Source organism: Hirundo rustica, unplaced genomic scaffold, assembly GCF_015227805.2.
Source record: "Hirundo rustica isolate bHirRus1 unplaced genomic scaffold, bHirRus1.pri.v3 scaffold_181_arrow_ctg1, whole genome shotgun sequence".
Lineage (NCBI taxonomy): Eukaryota > Metazoa > Chordata > Aves > Passeriformes > Hirundinidae > Hirundo > Hirundo rustica.
Window position 1 is genome coordinate 45,266 of NW_026690253.1, and position 22,561 is coordinate 67,826.

Genomic DNA, 22,561 nt, shown 5'->3' on the forward strand with positions numbered 1-22,561 from the left:
ACGTAGCTTGAAAATCACAACACACCGACTCCAATACTCCATTCAAAACCAGCCTCATCAACAGACAAACAAACACAAAGAAAGAAAAAAATAAACTTTATCCCTTCTCACACACCACTTACAATCAAAATAAAGAGACACAACGACAACAAATGAATGACATCACACCACCTCAAACACAAGAAAACACAACACAACGTACCAAACTGAATAAAAGGGACCGCTCCGTGCATAAAAACCTCTTACGCTTTAAGCGACGGCCCTTTACGCTGTCATAAACCTCAGAAAACAGCCTTGACAAACACATGACACCACCAAAAAAAATTCAACACCAAAAAACTCAAAACCAACCTGACCGACATGGAACTTAACAAAGGCAACGGGACGTACGCAAATAAACCCTATCCTTTCTCACACACTGCTTCCAAACAAAATAAAGCAACACCCTTATTAAAGAACACAAAAAAGAGAAAACTTCCCATTTAAAAAACATCACACTCCAGCGGCCAACGGGGATAGCCTCCCCCATGGAGCCCTAAAAAAGAGCTCCTAAAGCATCCACAACAATAAAATACACACTGCAATCCAACAAAACAAAGAAATAAACCCATCTCCTATCACAAACAAGAATACTAGTCTAAAGATTAGAAAACACGGCCAAATAAATGACAGAACACAACCTCGAACCCAATAAAACAAATGCAACAGACTCAGCACAATAAAAGGGATCACCGAATGAAGAACCACCTCTCCTAGACATCAACATGTAGACCGTGCCACAGCAGTAAACCTTAGAAAATACAGCCCTTAAAAACAGAATGCGCCACCAAAAAAAAAATTCAACACCGAAACAACCACAAAACCCACCTCATTCACGTTGAACATGAGAAACACGACGTGAAAGAAATAAATCCCATCTCACTAAACATTTAAAACCACCTTCAAACCACTCAAGGGAAAAACTTAGACCTTTAGAAAAAAGCCATCTAACACGACACGCAAGCCTCCACCGGCCAGCAACGCTGGCCCCATTAGAAACAAACAGCTAGCTAGCCACCAAATTCTCCACAAGGATAAAACAGACACTGCAATCCAACAAGCCAAAGAAAGCAACCCCTATCACACGATAAACATCACGCTACCCCAAACCCACTAATACAAATGCTACACACTCACCACAAGAAAAACGATCCACAAACACCTCTCCTACACCTCAAGCAACAGCCCCCTGCAGCACAGTAAACCTTAGAAAACACATCCTCTAAAAACACAACACCCCACCAAAAAACCAAAAAGTTAACACCACCAAAACTCAACTCAAAACCAACCAGATCAACAGGAAACATAAGAAATGCAACATGAAATAAACAAATAAATGAATAAGCCATATCCCTTATCATACATCATCCACACAACATCATTTCAAAACCACCCTAACACCCCTCAACAAAACAAAAAAAAAAATTTAAAAAAAAATTAAAAAAACCACAAACACCCACAACACACTGCATCTAACAAAACACCCTAGCTTCCACCAGACAGCCACGCTGGGGCCCTACCCCATCTCAATGCTCACATCCAAGAAACAAAAACAAAATCACACCAACACGTGCCAGACGCCTATTCAAAATAAGACTGAAATCCACTCCACCTCCAATACAAATACACCCACCCATAAAGTGATCCTCACTTTAAAAAAAAAAAAAAAAAACTGGACACAAGAAACAACATCAAAACACAACATACACCACCAAACAAGATCCTAGGGAATAGAAACCTTTCCCATGCTGGACAAGCTGGCCTTTCCTGCCATTTCAGCCCTCCAAGGAAAGGAAGCGGCAACAACGGGCATGAGCCCCACGTGAAACCCATCCCGTGGCAAAGGTACGTACGCTCCCCTTCTATTTACTCCCTGAGAACAACAAAAAAATAAACCAAAGCTCTCAAACGATGAGAAAAGACAGCTTGACATCTTTTTATACAGACAATAACACAAGAGATCTTCCTTCTCTCCAGTGAAGCCACTTGGATCCTCAAAACCTCATTTTTTCTTTCCAGGGCCATTGGGGAGGGAGGAATGACACAAAAATGCAAAGGAAAACACTCCCAAAAACCCACCCTTGCTGCTGCTGCTACCTGGCACAAAGGTTTGCGGCTTAGCACCTCCTTGAAGCCGTGCTAGGCGTGCAAGTACATCCAGGGCCCCCCCCAGAACACTGGATATCGTCTCACAGCTATTCTGTGACACGTGCCGTGGACACCGAAAAAGCCCCTCTCCTCCAGCAGCCCCACACCAAAGGGAGCGGCCCTGGCACCGGCCACCCCCTCATCACCCACACGCTCCTCACCTGCCTCTGCTCTGGACCCGGGCTCTGACACCTCATCGTGCTGAGGCCTCACACCAGGCAGCTGGGAGGGCAGGGGCACGGCGGACCTGCTGCTCATGCCAGGGACAGCTCCTTGCCTACACCTGACACACTGGGCCACCAGCCTTCCCTTGCTAGCCACAAGAACTCCACTTCCCCCGCATGTGCCCGAAGCTGAAATGGGGAGGCCACCTCCAAAAGGAGTGGGGTGGCGTGAGGGAGCTGTTGCCTTCACACATTCTTCTACACATCACAGTGATGCTGGGCCCTGGTGCTTTTGGAGGGGGGAGACACCAGGCACTCTCGTGCAAAGTACACAGCCTTTCCTACCTTCGTTCTTCCCCCTTTCATCTCTTCTGCTGTACGTCTGCTTGGGACAGGACTGGAGCACTTGTGCTCCAAAGACACAAGCTGTTCCTGGCCTGGCACCTCTGGCCAGGGGGGATAGGGAGGCACCGCGGGGGGGGGTTGGCATCATTTCAACTCCCGTGGAGGGAGGCCAATGAAAAACTCTTGCAGGGAAAGCTGCCTCACCTCTCAAACCTGCTTACGTGATGCGAGTGTGGGATAGGGCCGGGGACCTGGGCTGCGTAGGGCACGGAAAAGGACAGGTCCCCTTCAGCTTGCAAAAACCCGGGGCTGGAAGAACCGACGGGTGTCCTTTGTGCTCTTGGCAGATGGAGGAACACATTTCAAGAGGAAAATCTACAGGGAACTGGCCAGCAACTTGCTGAGACTTACTTATTGCACAAACACACCGTTTTTCACCAAGGTCTATTACTTAGGCAACATCAAGCTCTCCTTTTCAAACCATGCACAACTCCTAACACCAGGCCACACGCATGCTGCAGAAAGGGAAGGGAAGCAGGCTTACAGGGCTGGGAAAACCGGGCAGATGCCTCACTACCACATCCAACTGGAACGCCCAAATGCCCCCTACTAAGGGGGGCAGGGGAAGCAGACTTTATTGGCCCACCAAAAAGGGCAGCTCTTCATCTCTAAGACCTCATGCGCCAGGAAACACGTTTCTGACAGATGAAATTTAAAACACAAACCATCGGCTGCTGAGACAAGTTCGGCATCTTGGCAGGGGATTGCTTAAAACGCACCGTCCTGGAGGCTTAGACTGGCACCACCGAGTCAGACTTCAGCGACAGCAACGGCTTCTGGCTAGCGCTCACGGCTCACCGGGCACACGTCACCTCCAACGCCGACATCCAGCTTCACCTCCTGAAAGGAAACACAAACAACAAGGCTGTCATAGACAAATCATGCACACCACCCTGACAAATACATACACCCTTCCGTCTCTAATAGTTCCCCGAGTTCCTCCTCCCTCACCAGTGCAGCCTTAGCCTTAAACATCAAACACCACAAACCACAAAAAAAAAAAAACCCACACCAAACAAACTCCAAGCAAATGGAACTCTCTCTTAGCAACAGCAGGCTTCCAGAGCTTAACCCTTCTCTAAAAAAGTAAAAAAAGACAGAGGAAACAAAAACCAACAGCATCGAGTCAGGACCAAAAGTAAAAAAACAGATTAAAACGGAGCATTAAAAAATGAGTGGTTCTATGCTTACTTAAGCCATGAAAATAAACTCTACGTTTACATCATGCCTTTCAATCATAAGAAAGAGAGGCATTTTAAAAAAGAATGGTTTTCATGGGTGTGGAAATTGAAGCAAAAAGGTTGATGAGAAACCAAGTCATAGCCTATAAAATGCTGAAACAGAGAGAAAGAGGAGAAGCCCCCTGCGACGGTAAAAAACGAAAAAGACATCTCTGGACCTTAAAGTAAAAAATACTTTCCTTTAAAGTGATGCACCTTTAAAAACGAACACCTCGGGATGCTACAGTCTAAAACCCATCACCCATAAGCGGCTTAAAAAACTCCTCCTAACAAAGTCACAAAAGCAAGCTTATCCAAGCGCTTCTTTTGAAAACACTTGAAAACCCACAAAAAACTCTGCTAAGTGAGCCGTAAAATCCACAACGCTAAAAAATACTCTTCCCCTAATAAATGACAAAAAGACTAGGCTCAAACAATAAAAGGGACTAAAAAGGACAAGTTTGGGCTCTTGATGCTCTTTTGGAAAAAAGTCTTCTTCACATCCCCCATCAAACAAGGTTCAAATCCTTCCTGCTTCTCAAGTAAACCTTCCAAAAAATAAAACTCAATTCAAAAACCAAAGGCAGGCAAAGACACAAATTGCCAACGCTCAACCCGGCGCCGCCAACAGCAACGCCCTCATTTGCAACACAAAACAGACAAAAGACTGCCTTCCAACCGACCGGGGCTGGGCGCCCACCGTGGACCGCTCCGGCACCGCCCCGACCACGAGCACCCGATAAGCACTCCAGGACAAAGGGACACGACACAGCCTTTCATCTCCGACCACAAACTCTTTCCTCAAGTCCACAGAAATCAAAACTGGCTGCGTCAAAAGCCTCAGGGAGCGAAAAACGAACCTGACAAGGCACAAAAAAACCCCTACTGCTCCATCCCTCACACCAAGCACAATAAAATCAAGCCTCGGCAAGAAAATACCACTAAAGCTAATCGCACGGCTTGCTTTGCTGCAGCCCGCCCTGGGGAAAACCTGCCTACCCCTACATCTGAAAGACAACAGGGTGCAACAGCCAACACACAAGGGAATAGGGTCTAAAGAAATCTCATAGCCAAAAAAAAAAAAAAATATATATATATATATACACACACGCATTAATAAATTCAACACCAAAACTCAATTCAAAACCGAAAACATCGACCTGGAACCTAACGAACGCAGGATTAAGAAATAAACCCGATCCCTTAGCACACAACATCGACAAACAAAACAAAACCACACGTTTCTTCAAAACCACCTGAAAACCGCTCGGCACAAAAAAAAAAAAAAAAAAAAAAAAAAGGCAGCGAACAAGCACCCCAGCCTTCACCACACAGCCAGGCTGCTCCCCGTGAAATCCTAAAGCTCCCAAAACATTCCACAACCAGAAAATACACACTGCAATCCAACAAAACGAACAAAGAAACCCCTAGCCTACGAGAAACAAGGATACAATTCCAAAGATCACAAAATCCGAACACATCAACGACATCGCGCCACCTCAAGCCCACCAAAAACAAACGCCACGAAGTCACCACCATCAAAGCCGCTGATGAATAAAGAAAAACCTCTCCACATACCTCAAGCGACAGGCACTTACACGGCGGCAAATCGGACAAAACAACCTTGCCCAAACGGCGCCTCTTTCGAAAAATTCCGAACGCCGCTCCTCCACCAGACAGGAGGGACGGGGGAGCCGAGCACTTTCCACCCTCGGCCACGACTCGCTCCGCCCTGCCCTTTCAGTCCCGGGGACACCACGCCACCGAACACACGGGCGCTGCCCGGCCGGCCCCGGCTCCCCTGCCCCCCGCAAAGGGACCGCGACTCCCGGGGGCAGAGCCGCCCGCCCCCCCACACACACACACAGCGCCGGGGAACCGACGAGCCATGAGCACCATGCGTACATACTGAGCATTCAGCGCCGGCTTGCCGCTCTTCCTACGCACCGCGGCAAAGAGAAAACCACCCCCCACCACCCTTCCCAGCGCCGGGAAACCCGCCCGAAACGAGCCATGGGCACCACGTACCCACGGCGCCGACCTACCCCGTTTCCTTCTCGCCAACACCACGCCAACACGAGCCGCCGCACCGCCGCGCCGCCAGTCCCCAAAGGCATCCTCACTGCCGGCGCCAGACCACCCCCCCCCCTCCACCTTCCCCGCCCGTGCGCCATGCGGCCGGGGCAACCCGTAGCTCCTGCCGCATATTCACCGCCGCGGCGCCGCGCTTTAGCGCTAGAATGGCAACTGGAAAACCACCCCCCCTCCCCTTCCCAGCGCGCGAAAAGCCGCCCGACGCCATGCGGTATGGCCAACCCGTACCTTCACCTCTACCACGGCACCGCCAACACGAGCCGCCGCACCGCCGCGCCGCCAGTCCCCAAAGGCATCCTCACTGCCGGCGCCAGACCCGCCCACCCCCCCCAACCTTCCCCGCCCGTGCGCCATGCGGCCGGGGCAACCCGTAGCTCCTGCCGCACATTCACCGCCGCGGCGCCGCGCTTTAGCGCTAAAATGGCAACTGGAAAAACACCCCCCGCCGCCCTCCCCTTCCCAGCGCGCGGAAACCCGCCCGAAACGAGCCCTGCGCCTCCACGACCGGGGAGCCCCGCCGCTGCCCGGCCTCTGTCCCCGGAACGCACGCGGCTGCCGGGACACGCACGGACCTCCTCCGGAATAACGAAACGAAAACACGCCCTCCCCACGAACCCACGATCACTCACCCGCGATGCTGCTGCTGCCTCACACAAAGCTCTGGACCTTCGGCCCGCGCCCGCTGCCCGCTCCAGCCCGCCCGCGGAGCCTCTTCGGGTGCTGAGACCATCCGGGAGCCGGGCGCCTTGAAAAAGGCGCCGTATGCTCCGAAGGCTCAACAACACCCTCAGTGATCGCTCTTTTAAGAGAGTTGCAGGGGCAACTCAGCCACGAGGCTCTCCGTGCGCCTGCAGGCATGGCCGCTCCATCGGCTCGGCGCTGCTGCTTCTCCACGGCGAGGTCTCTTCAGGCGGCGTACACCGCTGCGCCCTCTGGAACCCACACCCGACTGACCTCCCACACTCCCTTTTCACAGCGAACGAGGTGGGGGGCTTTGACACTCGGACCAATGGGGTGAATGAATTTCAAAACGACCAATCGGAGCAAGGATCCAAAACGGACCAATGGGGAAACGGGAAAACGACCAACCGCAGAATGCCCCGAGCTCACAGCCCGGACTCGGGGACAGGCACAGAACGGAGGCAAAAAAGAACGGGCCCAAAAATACCCGCCCAAAAGTCCTCCAAAAGAAATGCCCCAAAAGACCCACAAGCGCAACTACCACAACCCTGCCACTCGCCACATTCAAACCAAAAAAGCCTCCATGCCAGGCTATATTTTAAATTTTAGTCTTTATAATGTTTATATTTATCAATCCGGTGGTTGGTGATTCCAGAGGCTTCAGCAGCGTTCTCAGCGGCTTCCTAGGGAAAGGAATGAAGGCAGAGAGAGTCTCAGCCTGGTAGATCCAGGTTCCCACATCCCAGTGCAGCCACCCACACAGCAGGCACTCGCTTCTCCAGAGTGAATACTCGCAGCTAGGACTAACAGGGAGGCAGGAAGCTCAGGGCAAAGCCAAAATCCAAGTGCTGCAGGCACGGCTCCTCTACCTGATTTCCAACTAATAATCCACCACATCCAGTAGAGGGGAACGTCACCCAGGAGTGCAAAGCTGTTGGCATAGCAGCCATCTGGGAATGACTCTCTGAAAGAAAGTGGAATAGGGAAACGGCAGAATCCGAAGGACTGGCAGTGGAGAAAGGTGCACAGTGACAAGTCCTGGGAGAGGTCTGAGGAGCTCTGGACCAGGAACTGGGTGACACAGACCTCCCGGAGTCCAGTAGCTGAAGCAAGGTCAGGTGCCTCATCGTGTCCAGATAGACAGCAATTACCCCACTCTCCACGGTAATGGAGCCATCCTCCTTGGGAAAAGGCCAGAAACAGGTGTCACAGACCCACACCTGCAGGAGCTGAGTGCCTGCATTGCAAATTTAATATGTGGATTCCTGAGATTTCTCCTCAAACAACCTGTGATGTGGGGAACGCAGATCTGAGGAAATCTGCCTTGAGCTGACCTATTTCCTCACTACCACAGGCTGAGGAGGCACAGATGGCTCCTGCACTAGAGCATAGCCAATGCTGGGGACCGTCACCAGAGCAAGAAAGCAAAGGCGTTCTGTCCCAGCTCTCACCACAGACTGAACCCTAAGTCACACGATTGCTGTCCTGCTGCTCATGTGTCACATCTACCACCTCCTCCCACACCCTCCTCTTCTTCATGCATGCTTCAGGGGACTATATCCCTCTTCAAGCCGTCCAAAGACTAATTGAACAGTCAATGAAACCCTCCTCAGGGCAGGAAGAGGCTTTCTCCTTGTGAGAGTCTTTGCTGCTTTGAGCAGTAGCAAGTGACAGGGAATTCCTGAGGCTGGTGTCTGTGTCTTTGGTGCTGACCCTGCCCGCTGGCACAACTGCTGGGAGGGCTTGAAGGGTTTAGGGCTGAGTTCCCTTTGGTCAGTTTGCTGCCAGCCTGGTGTACTCCTGGCAGTGCCATTGAGCTGCCAGGACCGAGGAGCTGCCAGCTGGGTGCTGGTTCTGTTCTGCAGGAGGCACTGGGATCCATGAGCAGGGCTTAGAGAGAAACCTGGAGATGGGCTGGGAGAGCCTGAATTGGGATCTTCTCCTTCGCTGACACTGGATACCAGAGCAGTAAGAAGTTGCACATTTCCATCCAGCTCAGGATTGCTTGGGCAAATGAACAAGGCTCTGGAAGGCCCTTGAATGTGCGGGATTTTTGCTCTCCCTCCAAACTGACATCAGAAACCTGGGGATCTGAGTTTTGTTTCCCGTGGCAAAGGGCCGCTCTTTGTGTCCAGGGGCCTGTCGCTAGGAGTGGACTTGAGCCTTCTAAAATTACAAACAACACTGCACTCTGCATCTGGCGCTCCAAGGGCAGCCAGATTCTGAGTTGTTGGTTGCTTTGGTCTGGAATCACGCCGTTTGTGATTTTAGGAGGCGACAGCCCACTCCTACCCATAGGCACCGGGAGGCTGATGTTGGCCATTTTCCATTGGAAATATAACTCACCCCCCAGTGTCTTGATATCCATTCGGAGGCCACATCATGCTGTTTTTCTCTCCACTTCTGCCAAGACTTTAGGGTAGAAAGCTTTCCTTTTGGTGGAAAAGGGCCCTCATTCACAACCAGGCAGCTGCAGCAAAAAAAGGGTTTGCACTTCAGGCTGAAACTGGGATTTTGCCTCCTAAAATTGCAAATGTTGGAGGATTTCTCCCAGACAAAAGCTGCAACAAACTAGAGCTCTTCCTAGTCTGGCGTAGCTCTGTCCAACCTCTAAACTAGTCCTGACACTGAAGTGGAAGGCTCTCCTTCCAGTGGTAAAAGAGCCCCTCCTCATTTCCTCAGACCTCACTATAGCAGAACATACTCAGCAACACCTAAAATTCCTCAAAATTTGCCAGGTGCTGCCCCTCCGTGAAGGGACTGTACCACCTCCCCCCTCCCATGCCAGGCCCCATGGGCCCTACCCCAACTGCTGGTGTCTCCTCTGCTGTGAGGGGGAGCAAATACAGAGGCAACAAACAGACACAAAGACAGACCCTTTATTGGAATCATGCTGAGAGGGCCCAGCAGGCACAGCCCCCTTGAATGGGGCACGGGGGTTACAGGGGTCTGGGGCACCCAGGAAGACAATCCTGGGGGCTGCTCCTGGAGGCAAAGGTGGAGGAAGGTTCAGCTGCGCTCCTCCAAGCTCAGGCGGTCAAATAGGTACTCGCCGAGGCCAGCCGAGGCCCCCCCAAGCCCAGTGGGGCCAGCGGTGAGCCGTCGCAGGTTGGTGGCATGGTCCCCCAGCGCCTTGATGGCCTTCACTTGCTCGTCCAGGTAGTGGGACTCCAGGAAGTCACAAAGCTGTGGGACAAAGGGAGATCAGGCAGGGCGGAGGGAGGTGAGGGGCCCCCAGGAGCAGCCGGTGATTCCAAGGACGCTGGGAAGAGAGAGCCCCAGGGTGGTCCCAAGGCACAGCGAAAAGGGAGGAAGCGGGAGCATGCTGGGGCATCGTGCCCTTGAGAGGGCGGGGGGGGTGGGGCGCAAAACCAGAGCACCACTTACGTGGGGGTCCCCCTTCTCGGCAGCCAGGCCGTGGAGGTCCAGCAGCGCTTGGTTCACAGACTTCTCCAGCTGCAGCGCCGCTTCCACCGCCTCCAGCGCCGACCCCCAGGTGTCCCGTTCCGGCTTCTGCAGGGCACGGACCGTAACCCCGAAGGGCCTGAGACCCCAGGCAGACCCACCGTCTCCCCAACCACGGCCCCCGACCCCAGCACGCACCTTGATATCCTGCAGGAGAACACGGCCCCCGCGGCGCGTCTGGAAACGTAGGAGTCCCTCGGCGTGTTCCCGCTCCTCCCGCGACTGCTCCAGGAAAAAACGGGCCAGCCGCGACAGGGCCACGTCGTCTCTCTCGAAGTAAAACCCCTGCGGGAGAGATGAGAGCGGGGAGAGGTCAAGGGAGGTCCCCCAGGACACCCCTCAATTCCTCAGCTTCCGCCCTCCCGCGCGGCACCGCCCCCAGCAGCACCGGGGCGGGACAGAAGTCTTGGGAAGTAGGAAGCGAGGTCCCCCAACCCCGGGGGTCCCGAGCCCCCCTACCATGGAGAGGTAGACGTAGGAGGCATAGAGCTCCATGTTGGCCATGCGGTTGACGGCGGCTTCGCAGTCGCGGTGGTAGTTCTGGCGGATCTGGGAGTCCATGGCGGGACGGATGGACGGATGGAGAGGGGGCCGGGATGGACGAAAGGCCGGGAGCAGCAGGTTCCGTTCAAGCACTGTTGAAGCGAGAACGCGGCTGTAGACGTTCAATCCCCTGCGGGGTTTTTATAGCCCGTGCCCGCGGGGCGGGGAAAAAGGGGGCGCCCCCCCCCGTTCTGTCCCCGCCGGAAGCAGCCGGCAGCGCGCGGTGGCCTTGGCCCTTGCCCGTGTTTGTCACACGGGCCCCCAGTCAGCATGACTGGGCAGGATCTTGGGGGGGGATGGCGATCTGACCCCACCTTTGTGTCCTCCCCCCATGAGTGGTCCCCCGGGACGTGGGGGGGCGCGGCCGGGGGACAGCCCCGGTTCCCTGCTGGGTTGGGGGGCACAGGGAGCCTGGCGGGGGTCGGGGAGGAGCTGCGGGGGTGGTTTTTGGGTGTTCTGCTTGGTTTCATGTACCGATGGCCCGTAAATCGGAGTTTATGAGATTGTAGGGTGCGGAAGGGGCTGACTCAGCACTGCGACCATGCAAGAGGAACTTGGCTCCGGGGAAGCGCTGACTCCGTGTTTCTGCCGCTCCGGGACTGGGGAGACTGGTTTGAACGGGGAGCCCTACAGCGGTTCCCTTTTCATTCCTCATCCCTCCTCAGCTCCAGCGGGGTGCAGCTCGGCTGGAGCTGAGATCTTGATCCGGGGCGAAGGGAGAGAGCAGGGGTCCCAGACAGCCAAGGACTACCACCCCAACGTCCCTTTGGTGGCACTGGGGCCAGAGGCTGCACTGCAGGAAGGACACGGCCCCGTGGAGGGTCCAGATGTGGGACCCAAACACCCCACGCGGCTGCTCAGTGAGCCCCAGGATCGGGATACCACACACACACAAACACACACACACACACAGACACACACACACACAGACAGACAGACACACACACACACACACAGAGACATACACAGACACACACACACAGTCATACACAGAGACATACACAGAGACATACCCACACACACAGACACACACACAGAGACACACACACAGACACACACACAGAGACACACACAGACAGAGACACACACAGACACACACAGACAGACATACACAGAGACATACCCACACACAGAGACATACCCACACACAGAGACACACAAACATACAGACACACACACAGACACAGAGAAACATACACACAGACACAGACATACACAGACACACACAAGCCCCACTGACCCCAAACATCACCCTGTCCCTTTGGGGGGAGGACGACCCTTCCCCATGAGGGACGCCTCCCCACTTCTCTCCCTCAACCAGCACCCCCAAACCCCGGTGTGTCCCCCCCCATCCACACCCCGAGATCCCCAAAGGCTCCCCGAGGCCTTTGGGGGCAGGACAGGGACAGGGACAGAGGGGGAGACGCCCACAAAGCATCGCGTTTGCCTTTTATTTCCATCGCAATTCCCGAGATACAAAAACCAAGGTACAAAAAAAGAGAAGAAAAGACCACTGTGGAGAGAAGCAGTGGGGGGAAGGCAGGGCCCACCCATTTTTTTGGGAGGGGGTGTTCCCCGTGATGTCACCCCCGAGAGCACCGTGGGGGTTGGGGGGCAGGTGTCACCTTGCCTCCCACCCTTGCCCCACCCCGCCGCCTCGGGGACACAGGGGACCTCTAAAACCGGGGAGTTGACGGGGTGTAAATGGGGGTGTGGCCCCCCCACCCTGAGAGCCTCCGCCCCGGGAGGGGGGTATTGCACCTGGGGGGGCCCTTTTTGGGGGGTGGGGACCCCCAATAAATACTCACCCTACAGCCATGGCTGTAACCCTCCCCCCCACCCCCCCACCTCATTTAGGGGGGGTCACAGAGTCACCGCACCCACCCCCCCTATCGGGGGGTGGAACCGCAGGATCCTCCCCCCACTCAAAGCACCACAAGTCCTGGGGTCAAACTGAGGCCAGGGAGGTCCAGCACCAGGGACACAGGAGGGGAAGGGGGGTGTCCCCACCCCATTCACCCCCAACCCCCCCTCAAATCCCAGCTCTCCAGAGGTCTCCAGACGCTTATGGGAAGGGCTGGGGGCGGGGCCTGGGGAAGGGAGAGAGGGTCCCCCCAGCTCGACCACCGCCCCAAAATCCAGGTGAGTGAGTCCTGTTGGTTAAAAACCCTCCCGGCCCTGGAAGGCACTGGGGGTCAGCACCATCCCTGCCGGCAGGGCCAGTCCGGGGAGGGGTCCCAGGGGTGGGGGTGGGGACAAAATCTGACCCCCCCCAAGAGTCTAGGACATCTTCCAGATGGTCAGCGAGGCCGTGAGGACGCCAGCAGCAAAGATGGTGATGGTCTGCCAGGTGGGGGTCCCAAAGTGGGACAAGAGCCCTTCCTGGGGGAACAGGACACAGGAGGGGGAAGGTCACCACGTGCTGGGGGTTCCCAAACCTCCCCCCAGAACAACCAGACTCAGGGAGCTGGGAGGCAGGAGACGGAGGGAAGGATTTGAGGTCAGAGGAGATATTGAGGAGAAATTTCCAAACAGGGGCTCAGCCCCCTAAGGAATGGCACAGTTTGGGGTACAATGGGGTCTTAGGGAGGGATCCAGGGACTTGACCTTCCGAGGAATAGGGGGTTTTGGACCTCACCCATCCGCCCTGGGCCTGGATCCAGGCCAGCACATGCTCCTGGAGATACTCCATGGTCCAGCGCAAAATGGTCTGGACCAGCTCTGGGACCTTGGTGCAGAGAGCCTGCCGGGAGCAGGGAGGGGTCAGAGGGGGTTAAGGGGGACTGGGGAGGCCATGGGGGAGCTCCACACCCACCTTCAGCACCAGTTTGCAGGCAAAGTAGAACAGGGCAACCACACGGCCCCAGTTGAAGGTGCCATCGGCAAACATCTCCTTGGCCACGCGGAAAAACAGCTTTTTGGGGGCGTCACACCCCACCTGCTCAATCATCCTGGGGCAGGCAACAGGGGGACGGTCAGGGCGGGCTTGGGGGCACCACAGACCCCCCCAATGAATGTCAGCTGCCCACCTCTGCAGCTCCATGTTGCTGTCGAGCTCATCACCAATGCGCCGCAGGCACTCGCTGAGGCGTTTGGTGTCAGGGCTGCTGGGCTGGGGCTCGCCCAGCTCAGCCACACTCAGGGCCACGGCCTGGGGGTCCCCGCAGCGCTCCACGCGGTCCCGCACGAACCTGGGACGCCCGGCACTCTGGGTACCTGCCGTGTCTTCCCCTGGCTCTGTGTGACCCCATCCCTGTGTCTCCCCTGGAGCCCAGGGTCCCACAGATGCCCCACCAGCAACCCACAGATCCCAAGGGCCCCCTGTACCTTGTGTCCCCTGGGATCCTCTCAACTCCCCCCGTGTCCCCTAATTCCCCCTTCAATCCCAATTACACCCTTGTACCCTGTATTCCCCCAGTTTTGAATCCTCTCAAGCCCCCCCTCCCCGGTTTTGAGTCCCCCCTCCCCCCCACACACACCCCCTGTATCCCCCGAAGATCCCCACAAAGTCCCCCGTGCACCCCATGTTCTTCCCAAGGGCCCCCTGTCCCCTCGTGTCCCCAAGTCTCAGGATCCTCTCAAATCGTCCCCCCACACACAGACACACTCTATCCCCCCCCATCTCGTACCCTCTCATGTCCCCCCCGTTTCTCCTCTACACCCCGAGTCCCTCCGCACCCTGTGTCCCCCAAGTCCTCAAACCCTGACGTGCACCCTGTGTTCCCGCGGCATCCTCCCATGTTTCCCAAGTCCTCTCCCTGTCCCAAGTTCCCTCCGCACCCGCTGCCCTACAAGCTGCCCCTTGTTCCCCCCAGCCCCGCCCGTTCTCCCGGCGATCGCCGCCTCCCCTACTCACGCCCGGAGCAAGATCGCCCCCGTCTGCATGATCTGATCCGAAGAGGCCCCTGCGGAGAGCGGGGCGCTTACCGGGGAACGTCGGCAGCCGACCCCGGCCGCCGCCGCCCCGCCCTGCCCGGTACAGGCCGCGCCCCTCCGTGGGTCCCGCCAACCCCCCCACTCACCACCGCCCCCCGGGGGCGGGGCGGGTTCGCCGGAGCCGTCCCCGGGCCCGGCCCCAGGATCGCCGCCGCCGCCGCCGCCGCCGCCGCCGCCCCGCTGAGCCGAAGCCGCTGCCGCCGCCATCGCGCCCGAACCACGTGGTCCCTGCCGGTGTCACGTGAGACCGGCGGCGAGGGCGGGCGGGGCACCCTGGTCACGTGACGGAGGCGATGGGCTAGGCACGGGCGGGGCGGATGGGAGGCTGCGCCCATCGCCGCGCCCCACCTCCCGGCACGGCCCCGCCCCTTCCCCCGGCACTCATTTCTCGGTCCCACCCCCTCTCACGGGTTCGGCCCCGCCCCCGCAGCCCCCCGGGGCCCCCCCCACACTCCCCCGCGCTCCCAGGGGTCACACCGGGGGTTACCGCCCCCACTGTCCATGGAGGTCCAGGAGCGACGCCCCCGAGCGCTTCCGCGCCCCCCCGGCGCCTCCTGCGGGACGCGAGGCGACGAGGCGGGAGGAGCGGCCGCAGGTGCGCGGGGTGGGCTCTGAGTCCGCGTGTGTGTGACCCCCGTGCAGACATGAGCCCCAAAAGCTGCCTCGGCTGCACCAAGTGCTTCGTCTTCCTCCTTAATCTCTTCTTCTTCGTAAGTGGGACCGGGGGGAGCCTGGGGAGCAGGGGAGAGAGGGGGAAGGTGCAACTTGGGAGGGCAGGGGGGAAATGCGGGGACATAGAGATTGGAGGGACTAGGGGGACAGGGGGACATGGGGGAACCCAGTGCTGAGGGGACACGGGTGGACCTCGGGGCGGCCAGCAATCTCCCAGTGTTTCTGGGCACTGGGGGTCCCCCATTTCCTGACCTGGACTCACCCCGGCCCCTGCAGTTCCTGGGCATCCTCCTTCTCGCCTTCAGCTTTTGGGTCCTCTTCGACCGGCAGAGCTTCGCCGCCGTGCTGGGTAAGGGATCCCTAAAACGTGGGGTACCCCAAGATGTGTGGCACCCCGAGCTGGGAGGTTGCCTGACACCCCTCCGTGTCCCCCAGGATCGCCGCTGGTCAGCCTGAGGGTATGGTCTTACGGCTTCTCTGGGGTCGGCATCGTCACAATGTTCCTGGGATTCCTGGGGTGCCTGGGGGCTCTCAAGGAGGTCAAGGTCATGCTGGGGCTGGTGAGTTGGGGGGCTGAGGGGGGTCACGAGAGGTCACAGAACTGGGAGGGGGTTGGGGTAGCTGTGCTGCAACTTCCTGGGGCAACCGCGGGGCCACGTGGTGCCACCACATCCTGTGCCTGGGGAGCAGCAGCGGGGAGTGGGGGGGACCCCTCTGAGCTGCCTCCAGTTCAGGGGAGGGGCTGGGGGGGAGGTCTGGCTGACACCCACCTTCCCTGTTTATCCTGAAAGTATTTTGGGCTCCTGCTGCTGCTCTTTGCTGCCCAGATCACAGTGGCTGTCATCATCTACACGCAACGTGCCGCTGTGAGTGCGGGGACAAACTCGGGGCTGTGGAGGGACCCCGAGGTCGGGGGGGACCCCGGGGTTATAGGGCAATGCTGTGCTGATCCCTCTCCCCAGCTAGCTACAAAGGTGGCCACCTACACAGAGGAGCTGATCCGGGGGTACCCAACGCAGGGACCACCTGGGGACCCCCACGAGAGCTGGGATGCTGTCCAGCAGCAGGTGAGATGCCCCAAAAGGACCCCAGAGCCACCCCACTGGCCACCACACTGACCCCCTTGCCCCCCCAGCTCGGCTGCTGTGGCTGGAAAGGACCCCAGGACTGGGACCACCACGATGATGCCACCAGGGACGAGGTCATGGACAGGGCCATCGCCTGCTCCTGCCTCGTGGCATCCAACAGCACCCAAAAGACCCCATGGATGCTCCCCCATGGCCGCTGCCCCACAGCTGCCCCCCACAATATCTTCCCCAGGGTGAGACACGGGGGAATCAGGGGATCCTGGAGCTCCATGGGGGGCTCCAGGTAACCCCCAGTTGTCACCTCAGGGCTGCAAGGAGAGGGTCCAGACCTGGCTGGCTGGAAACCTGGTCACCATCGTGGGGGTTTGCATAGGCATCGGCCTGGGGGAGGTAGGGGGGATGTCCTGGGGCGGGGGGCTGAGCTGGTGGGGGGCCTGGGAGTGGTCGGAAGGCTGTGGGGCCATAGGTTGGGTGGGCTGGGCAGCAGCTGGGGGGGGGCCAGGGTGGGTTCAGGAGATGGTCCATGGGGAGCCAGGGGACTGATGGGGATTCAGGGTGGCCAGAAGACTCCGTGGGGGGTTCAGGGTGGCCGGGAGTGGGGGTCAGGGGTCCGAAGGGATCCAGGAGGGCTGATCCTGTTCTCTGCTCCCAGCTCTCCCTGCTGATGCTGTCTATGTTCCTGGTCCAGAACCTGGACTCCCGCTACGAGAAGCTGCTGCGGGGGTTCTGAGGGGGCCAGGGTGGTGTGGGAGGGAGCCTGGAGGGCTTTGTCGTTCAATAAAAGCCGTTGGCAAGCAGCGGAACCGAGGCGGTTCCGAGTGGAACTGAGACGGGACCGGGAGGGCCGCGCGTGGAGCAGTGCGGGTCACGCCCCTTTCCTTGTGGCCACGCCCCCGTCCTCTGGGCGGGAACGGCTCGCGCGAGACTCCGCCCCTTTCCTCCGCTGTGAGGCGATTCCCGCCCCCCCCCCCCCCCAGGCTCCCCCTCGGTCCCACGACGCTGCCGGGACCACTGAAAACCCCCGGCCCCGGCTGTGCCCCGGGGCAGCAGCGACACCGGAGCACCCCCGAACACGATGGCTACAGAGGGTCCCTGCGGCCCTGGCGCCGTCATCCCCCTGCCAGGTGCGGGGACCATGAGGGAGGAGGGCGGGAGGGTGAGGCGCCGGGCCCCTCCATAACCCATGTCCCCCCCTCAGCCCCTGCCGAGAGCGGCTGCTCGGACGAGTTTGCCCTGGACTGCACCTTCGCTGCCTGCGACCCTGAGCAAACAGGTAGCCAAACTCCCTGGGGCCATAGTGGCCGCAGCCAAACTCCCCCAGGATGGTCACCACCATCCCTGACCACTACATCCGCCCCAGGGATGGTGCAGCCGCAGCGGGTGGTCGAGTATGTGGCAGCGATGACGGGGCACAGCGGGCACGATGGGCAGCTGCAGGCACTGCGGCGGGCGCTGGACCCTGCGGCCGCAGGCACGGCGCTGGACTGGAGCCGGTTCCGCACCGCCATGGGCGCCTGGATTGCAGCGTGCCGACAGGACGGGTCAGCGCCGAGAGACGGGGCAGCACCTGGGGCCACCTGGACCGGTCAGTGGTCCTGACCCATGGCTCTGTTCACACAGGGCCGAGGAGCAGGACATGGTGACTGGTGACACTGGACCGGGGCCGGCAGGTGGGTATTGGTGCAAGAAGAGGGAGTTGGGGTGGCCCCAACCGGGACGCAAACAGCCTGCTGCGTCCCATCCCACAGAGGACAACGGACGTGCATCCCCAGCAGCTGCCCAGCTCCAGGGTGACAACACGGACATCACCACCCCGTAAGTGCCCGCTGCAGGGACACCTTGCCATCCCTGGACGTGCTCCCAGGAGCGCCCCAGGACCCGTGGGACTCTCCGGCAGTGCCGAGGCCGCTGGGCTGCGGAGCCGTGCCCGGCAACTGGCAGCCCAGAACGCCAAACTGCAGCGAGATGCTGAACTGGCCGAGGAGCTCAACGCCCGCCTGGCCGAGGAGATTGCGCAGCTCCAGGCACAGATGCGAAGGTGCTTCCGAGGGGCTCCCGGGCATGGGGTCTGGATCAGTGTCCTGGGAATACTGAAACACCATTTGTCCCCGGCAGCAGCCGGCAGGCGCTGGAGCAGGCCAGGGTGTCGATCGAGGAACTGGACGACACAAAGGCCGTGGTGAAGCGGCTGGAGGAGGAGAACACCGAGCTTCGGCGGCAGGCACGGCACGTGGTGAGAGGCTAACCTGAGGTGCTGCATCATGCCACATGTGGTGTCCCATGGTGTCCCCTCACGGCCATGCCATCCCCCAGGAGAAGGAACAGCGCAATCTGTGTTCCCAGGCCGAGGGTCTACAGGAGGAGGTGAGCCTGGCACTGGGGTCTGCCCCAGTGAGGCAGTGCCACGGGGAACCCCAGCCCTGTTTCACCCCTGGCAGAACCAGCGGCTCCTCACCGAGGGCCAGGGACTGCGGGAGCAGATCCAGGCGCAGGCGGTCCGGATGGCCAGCCTGGAGGTGAGCGGTGGCACAGTGGCCGCAGTGGGTGGCCCTGGGGGCTGTGTAAGACAGTGACAAGGAGTGCCTATCCCCATCTCTCTGCCTAGGCCCAGCTCTGTCGTGGCACTGCGCTGCTCTCTGCCCGGGATGCAGCTCTTGCCCAGGTGAGCGCTGCCCAGTGACACTGCCATCACCTCAGCTGTCACCAGGGCCACCCCCAGCCCTCTCCCATGGTCCCTCATGTCCAGGCCCTGTCCCACAGGCAGGGCAGCGGGCACAGGAGCTAACAGCAGCACTGGAGGAGTATGAGCGGGTGGTGCAGGTACGGCACGTCTGGCCTCAGTGTGAGCCCAGACAGCGGCCACAGAGCCCCTGGGCCACAGCAAAGCGCCATGGTGGCCGCTCTCTATGTGGGGGTCATGGGCAGAGGGTGACCATCTCCTTCTCCCCCCAGGAATTGCGCCTGGAGACAACACGGCTGCGGCAGCAGCTGGGCCAGATGCGGGACGCCTGGGCAATGTACAGGGGGACGCGTGGGCAAGGGGACATCCTCAGGACACTCTGGAGTCCTCATCTCGGCATCCTCACCCTCCTCTCCCTCCCACAGGCGCCCGTGGTGCCCGCGCAGCCAGCTGGACATCCAGGCCGCAGCCACAGCGAGCCAGGTAAGGGTGGGGTCAGGGGAGACCCTGCAGGGTCCCCTCAGCCACTGACACAGAGACTCTGCCTAGGGGACAGGGGACAAGGAGGAGGACACAGGCACGGCGCTGTCAGGAGGAGGTGGCCTGGCGGGGAACAGTGAGGAGGCAACCGAGGCAGTGGTCCCACAGGTACCATTGTCACCGTGTGCAAAGTTGTCACCGTTGACACCGTGGACACCGCTGCCACCATGGGCTCTGGCGCTGCTGGCGCTGCTGGCCCTGCTCTACCTCCTGCCCCGCCAGTGGCCCCAGCCCCAGCTGCGCTACGGGAGCCCCCCGCCCCTCTAAAACCCCCAGTAAATACCAGTTGAGCACTGCTGTGTCCACCCCATTCCGTACCAGTTCCCTCAAACGCTCGTCCCAGTGCGCCCAGTTCCTCCCAGAGCAGGGTCAGAGTCAGGGTGTCAACATCAGCTTTATGGGTACTGCAGGGGGCCCCCTCATCTCTCCATGGCTCCAGGAGATCCCAGTGTAGCCCCGGGGGCTTCCAGCAGGGAACGGGGGGGGGTCCCCGTTTCTCACCAGTGGCTCAGGCCAGCCTAAACAGAGATAGAGAGTGAGGACTTGATGATCCAAGGGCCTCCTCTGGCCCCCCTCAGGACACTCCCAGTGATCCCAGTATCCAGGAGCCCTCCCGGTACCTGTGTCTGTCCCCAGGTACCGCTCGGCCACTCAGGTCCTGTCCTGCTCCGATGTCGTGGGTCCCTGTGAGGGCTGGGGGGGCTGAGGGGAGTGACCTCCCAGTGCTCCCCAGTGCTCCCAGTGTCCTCAGTCCTCCCAGTGAGCCCAAGAGAGCCAGCACCCACAGTGTCCCCAGTGTCCCCAACACACACAGCACCTCCCGTGCCCACTGTGCTCCCACCACCCCCTGTGCCCCCAGTAATGCCATCCCCTCCAGTGTCCCCTGTGCCCTTCAGTGCCCCCAAGATCCCCACCTGGGCACAGGGTCTCCTCCACAGCACCCAGGCCGCCACCACCAGGCCCAGGGCCCCCCCAACTCCCCCCAGAAGCACCAGCCCATGTCCAGCAGGGCTGGGGGGTCCCTGCCTGGCCCCCGAGCTCCCCTCGTGCCGCACTGCTGGGCTGGTCAGCGCCGAGCCTGGGGGGAGATGGGGGTCAGCAACTGCCCTGGGGGGGTTACAGGGATCTCTCAGGGGTCCCGGGGGGTACCTGGGTGGCAGCGCAAGCGGGCGCAGCCAGGGAAGTGGGGGGATCTCCCTTGCAGCCCCCTCAAGTGCTGCGCCAGGGTCTCCAGTAGCTGCGACACGTTCACCGTCTCCAGCCGGACACAGCCCTGGGGGTCCTGGGGGGATGTCACAGGAGCCCCCCCAGGGGACCCCAGACCCCTTCTGAACCACCCTGGGCAGAAATGCGCCAGAGTTTCTGTACCCCCCAAGAGCCCCAGAGTAACCCTGGACACCTCAGAAAACCCCCAGACCCCGGTGGGGTCCCTAAAGCCCCCCAAGAGCCCCAGGGTAACCCTGGACACCTCAGGGAACCCCCAGACTCCTGCGGGGTCCCCAGAGCCCCTCAGGCCCCCAGACTCACCTTGGCCTCCCCAGGACCACCCCATAACTGCCCAGCCAGAGCCCTCCAATTCCCCCCCTTCCAGGACCCCCAAGCCCCCTCGGAGGTCCCGCCCAGGGACCCCCACCTACCTGGATGTGACACTCGGCCACAAAGTGGAGCTGGGCAAGGAGGGTCCTGAGCAGGGGGGCCAAATCCTTCCCTGCCACCCCCAACATTCGCTGCAGAGCCAGCACCCCGAAGTGAAGCCCCCAGAGGTCAGAGCAGGCACTGTCCTGAGGGCGGGGGAGTTTGGGATTTGGGGGAAACACAGGTGAGGGGTCAGAGGTGTCAGGGAATGCAGGAAGAGGGGGGGATCTGGGGAACACACCTCAGATTTGGGGGGGTTCGTGCTCACCTGCTCCAGGTTGCTGGGCATTGCCACGGGGTAATCAAGGAGCAGCCAGGGGGTCTGTGGGAGGGGTCAGGGGGTCCCCAAAAACAGCCCAAAGGGGCTGAGGGGGGCACTCAGGGGGTCCCCAACAACCCTTTTGGGGGCGAAGGGGTGCAGTCAGGGGGTTTTCAGGACCCAGGGTGAGGGCTTCCCTGGGGAACGAGGGAGTTCAGGGACTGGGGGGTTGGTCACAGGGGAATTCTTTGGGTCTCAGGGGGATCCAGGAGGTCCCGAGAGGATCCCGGAGGTCGGGGGGGGGGGGCGGATACCGGGGTGCGCGGGATGGGCTCCTGGGGGCGGGGGTCTCACCAGGTTGTTCAGGTGGGCGCTGAAGGTGCTGCTGACGGGGTTAAAGGCGAAGGAGCAGCAGCTGCTGGGGGTGGGCACAGCCAGGACAAGCAGGAGCGGCACCTGGGGGGGCACAGGGGGGGCCTCTGGGCGTCCCAGGGGGCTCTCACGGGGGTCCCAGAGGGGCGCAGGTCAAATTGCGAGGGGCGGGGGGCTTCCCCACTTACCAGAGCAGAGCTGGCTGGGGGCGAGTCCATGGCGGTGCCGAGCTGGGGGTGGCGCACGGGAACCCGCGAGCGCTCCCGGAGCCACCCCCGGGACCCCCCCGGGACCCCTCGGGCCGCGGCGGAGCCGCCGCCGAAAGCGAAAGCGGGACCGAGCCGGGAGAGGGGCCCAGGAAACCCGAGGGGGCAGCGGGACGTCCTGAGCCTCCCCCTCCCTCCCCGCGGAGGCCCGGCCGCCGCTGTCTCACCCCGGGGACTCCCTCCCGAGTCCCACGGGGGCTGCGGCGCTCGGGACCCCCCGCCCGTCCCCGCAGAGCTTTGGGTGCGGCTGCCCCGAGCGAGGGAGGGGGGCCCGGGCGTCCGGGCACGTGCGGGGGCGGGGCGCCCCCAAAATATCCCCCCCATTCCAGCCCGAGACCCCCCCTACAAACAGAG

At 59.8% G+C, this 22,561-nt stretch overlaps 5 protein-coding genes and 1 long non-coding RNA gene across 16 annotated transcripts; 2 read left to right on the forward strand and 4 right to left on the reverse strand.

The window, feature by feature from the left end:
* Nucleotides 1-1,625: 1,625 nt before the first annotated feature.
* LOC120747725 (uncharacterized) lies at nt 1,626-7,002 on the reverse strand. 2 transcript variants are annotated; one of them, XR_005699189.2, is made up of 3 exons: nt 6,700-7,002; nt 3,476-3,596; nt 1,626-1,912 (listed from the first exon to the last, which is right to left on the reverse strand). It is a non-coding gene; the product is annotated as an uncharacterized LOC120747725 (long non-coding RNA). The 2 variants fall into 2 exon arrangements; XR_005699188.2 differs by lacking the exon at nt 1,626-1,912 and having other exon boundaries at nt 3,280-3,596.
* Nucleotides 7,003-9,612: 2,610 nt separating this feature from the next.
* Nucleotides 9,613-10,922, reverse strand: LOC120747719 (ferritin heavy chain A-like). The gene is made up of 4 exons (XM_040053742.1): nt 10,676-10,922; nt 10,355-10,501; nt 10,139-10,264; nt 9,613-9,937 (listed from the first exon to the last, which is right to left on the reverse strand). The coding sequence occupies exons 1-4, from the start codon at nt 10,775-10,777 to the stop codon at nt 9,761-9,763; spliced, it is 552 nt and encodes a 183-aa protein (XP_039909676.1). The 5' UTR covers nt 10,778-10,922; the 3' UTR covers nt 9,613-9,760.
* A 1,274-nt stretch (nt 10,923-12,196) lies between these two features.
* Nucleotides 12,197-14,850, reverse strand: LOC120747720 (apoptosis regulator BAX-like). The gene is made up of 6 exons (XM_040053743.2): nt 14,782-14,850; nt 14,616-14,664; nt 13,789-13,950; nt 13,575-13,710; nt 13,398-13,502; nt 12,197-13,141 (listed from the first exon to the last, which is right to left on the reverse strand). The coding sequence occupies exons 2-6, from the start codon at nt 14,642-14,644 to the stop codon at nt 13,040-13,042; spliced, it is 534 nt and encodes a 177-aa protein (XP_039909677.1). The 5' UTR covers nt 14,645-14,664; nt 14,782-14,850; the 3' UTR covers nt 12,197-13,039.
* Nucleotides 14,851-15,135: 285 nt separating this feature from the next.
* Nucleotides 15,136-17,240, forward strand: LOC120747729 (leukocyte antigen CD37-like). 4 transcript variants are annotated; one of them, XM_040053762.2, is made up of 8 exons: nt 15,136-15,405; nt 15,644-15,716; nt 15,803-15,927; nt 16,159-16,233; nt 16,330-16,434; nt 16,503-16,688; nt 16,762-16,845; nt 17,108-17,240. In XM_040053762.2, the coding sequence occupies exons 1-8, from the start codon at nt 15,340-15,342 to the stop codon at nt 17,183-17,185; spliced, it is 792 nt and encodes a 263-aa protein (XP_039909696.1). In that variant the 5' UTR covers nt 15,136-15,339; the 3' UTR covers nt 17,186-17,240. The 4 variants fall into 4 exon arrangements, with proteins under 4 accessions (XP_039909696.1, XP_039909699.1, XP_039909697.1 ...); XM_040053765.2 differs by lacking the exon at nt 16,503-16,688; XM_040053763.2 differs by lacking the exon at nt 16,159-16,233.
* Nucleotides 17,241-17,516: 276 nt separating this feature from the next.
* On the forward strand, nt 17,517-19,960 carry LOC120747728 (protein KASH5-like). 7 transcript variants are annotated; one of them, XM_040053753.2, is made up of 14 exons: nt 17,517-17,579; nt 17,654-17,728; nt 17,816-17,996; nt 18,076-18,125; nt 18,204-18,270; nt 18,353-18,493; nt 18,571-18,688; nt 18,769-18,819; nt 18,894-18,971; nt 19,061-19,117; nt 19,216-19,275; nt 19,408-19,472; nt 19,561-19,618; nt 19,685-19,960. In XM_040053753.2, exons 1-14 carry the CDS (start codon nt 17,531-17,533, stop codon nt 19,940-19,942), a joined length of 1,308 nt encoding a protein of 435 aa, XP_039909687.1. In that variant the 5' UTR covers nt 17,517-17,530; the 3' UTR covers nt 19,943-19,960. The 7 variants fall into 7 exon arrangements, with proteins under 7 accessions (XP_039909687.1, XP_039909690.1, XP_039909692.1 ...); XM_040053756.2 differs by having other exon boundaries at nt 18,900-18,971; XM_040053758.2 differs by having other exon boundaries at nt 18,799-18,819.
* On the reverse strand, nt 18,580-22,419 carry LOC120747730 (fms-related tyrosine kinase 3 ligand-like). The gene is made up of 9 exons (XM_040053767.2): nt 22,130-22,419; nt 21,924-22,025; nt 21,579-21,632; nt 21,313-21,456; nt 20,825-20,957; nt 20,590-20,753; nt 20,296-20,368; nt 19,994-20,193; nt 18,580-18,643 (listed from the first exon to the last, which is right to left on the reverse strand). Exons 1-7 carry the CDS (start codon nt 22,157-22,159, stop codon nt 20,327-20,329), a joined length of 669 nt encoding a protein of 222 aa, XP_039909701.1. The 5' UTR covers nt 22,160-22,419; the 3' UTR covers nt 18,580-18,643; nt 19,994-20,193; nt 20,296-20,326.
* Between the last annotated feature and the right edge of the window lie 142 nt (nt 22,420-22,561).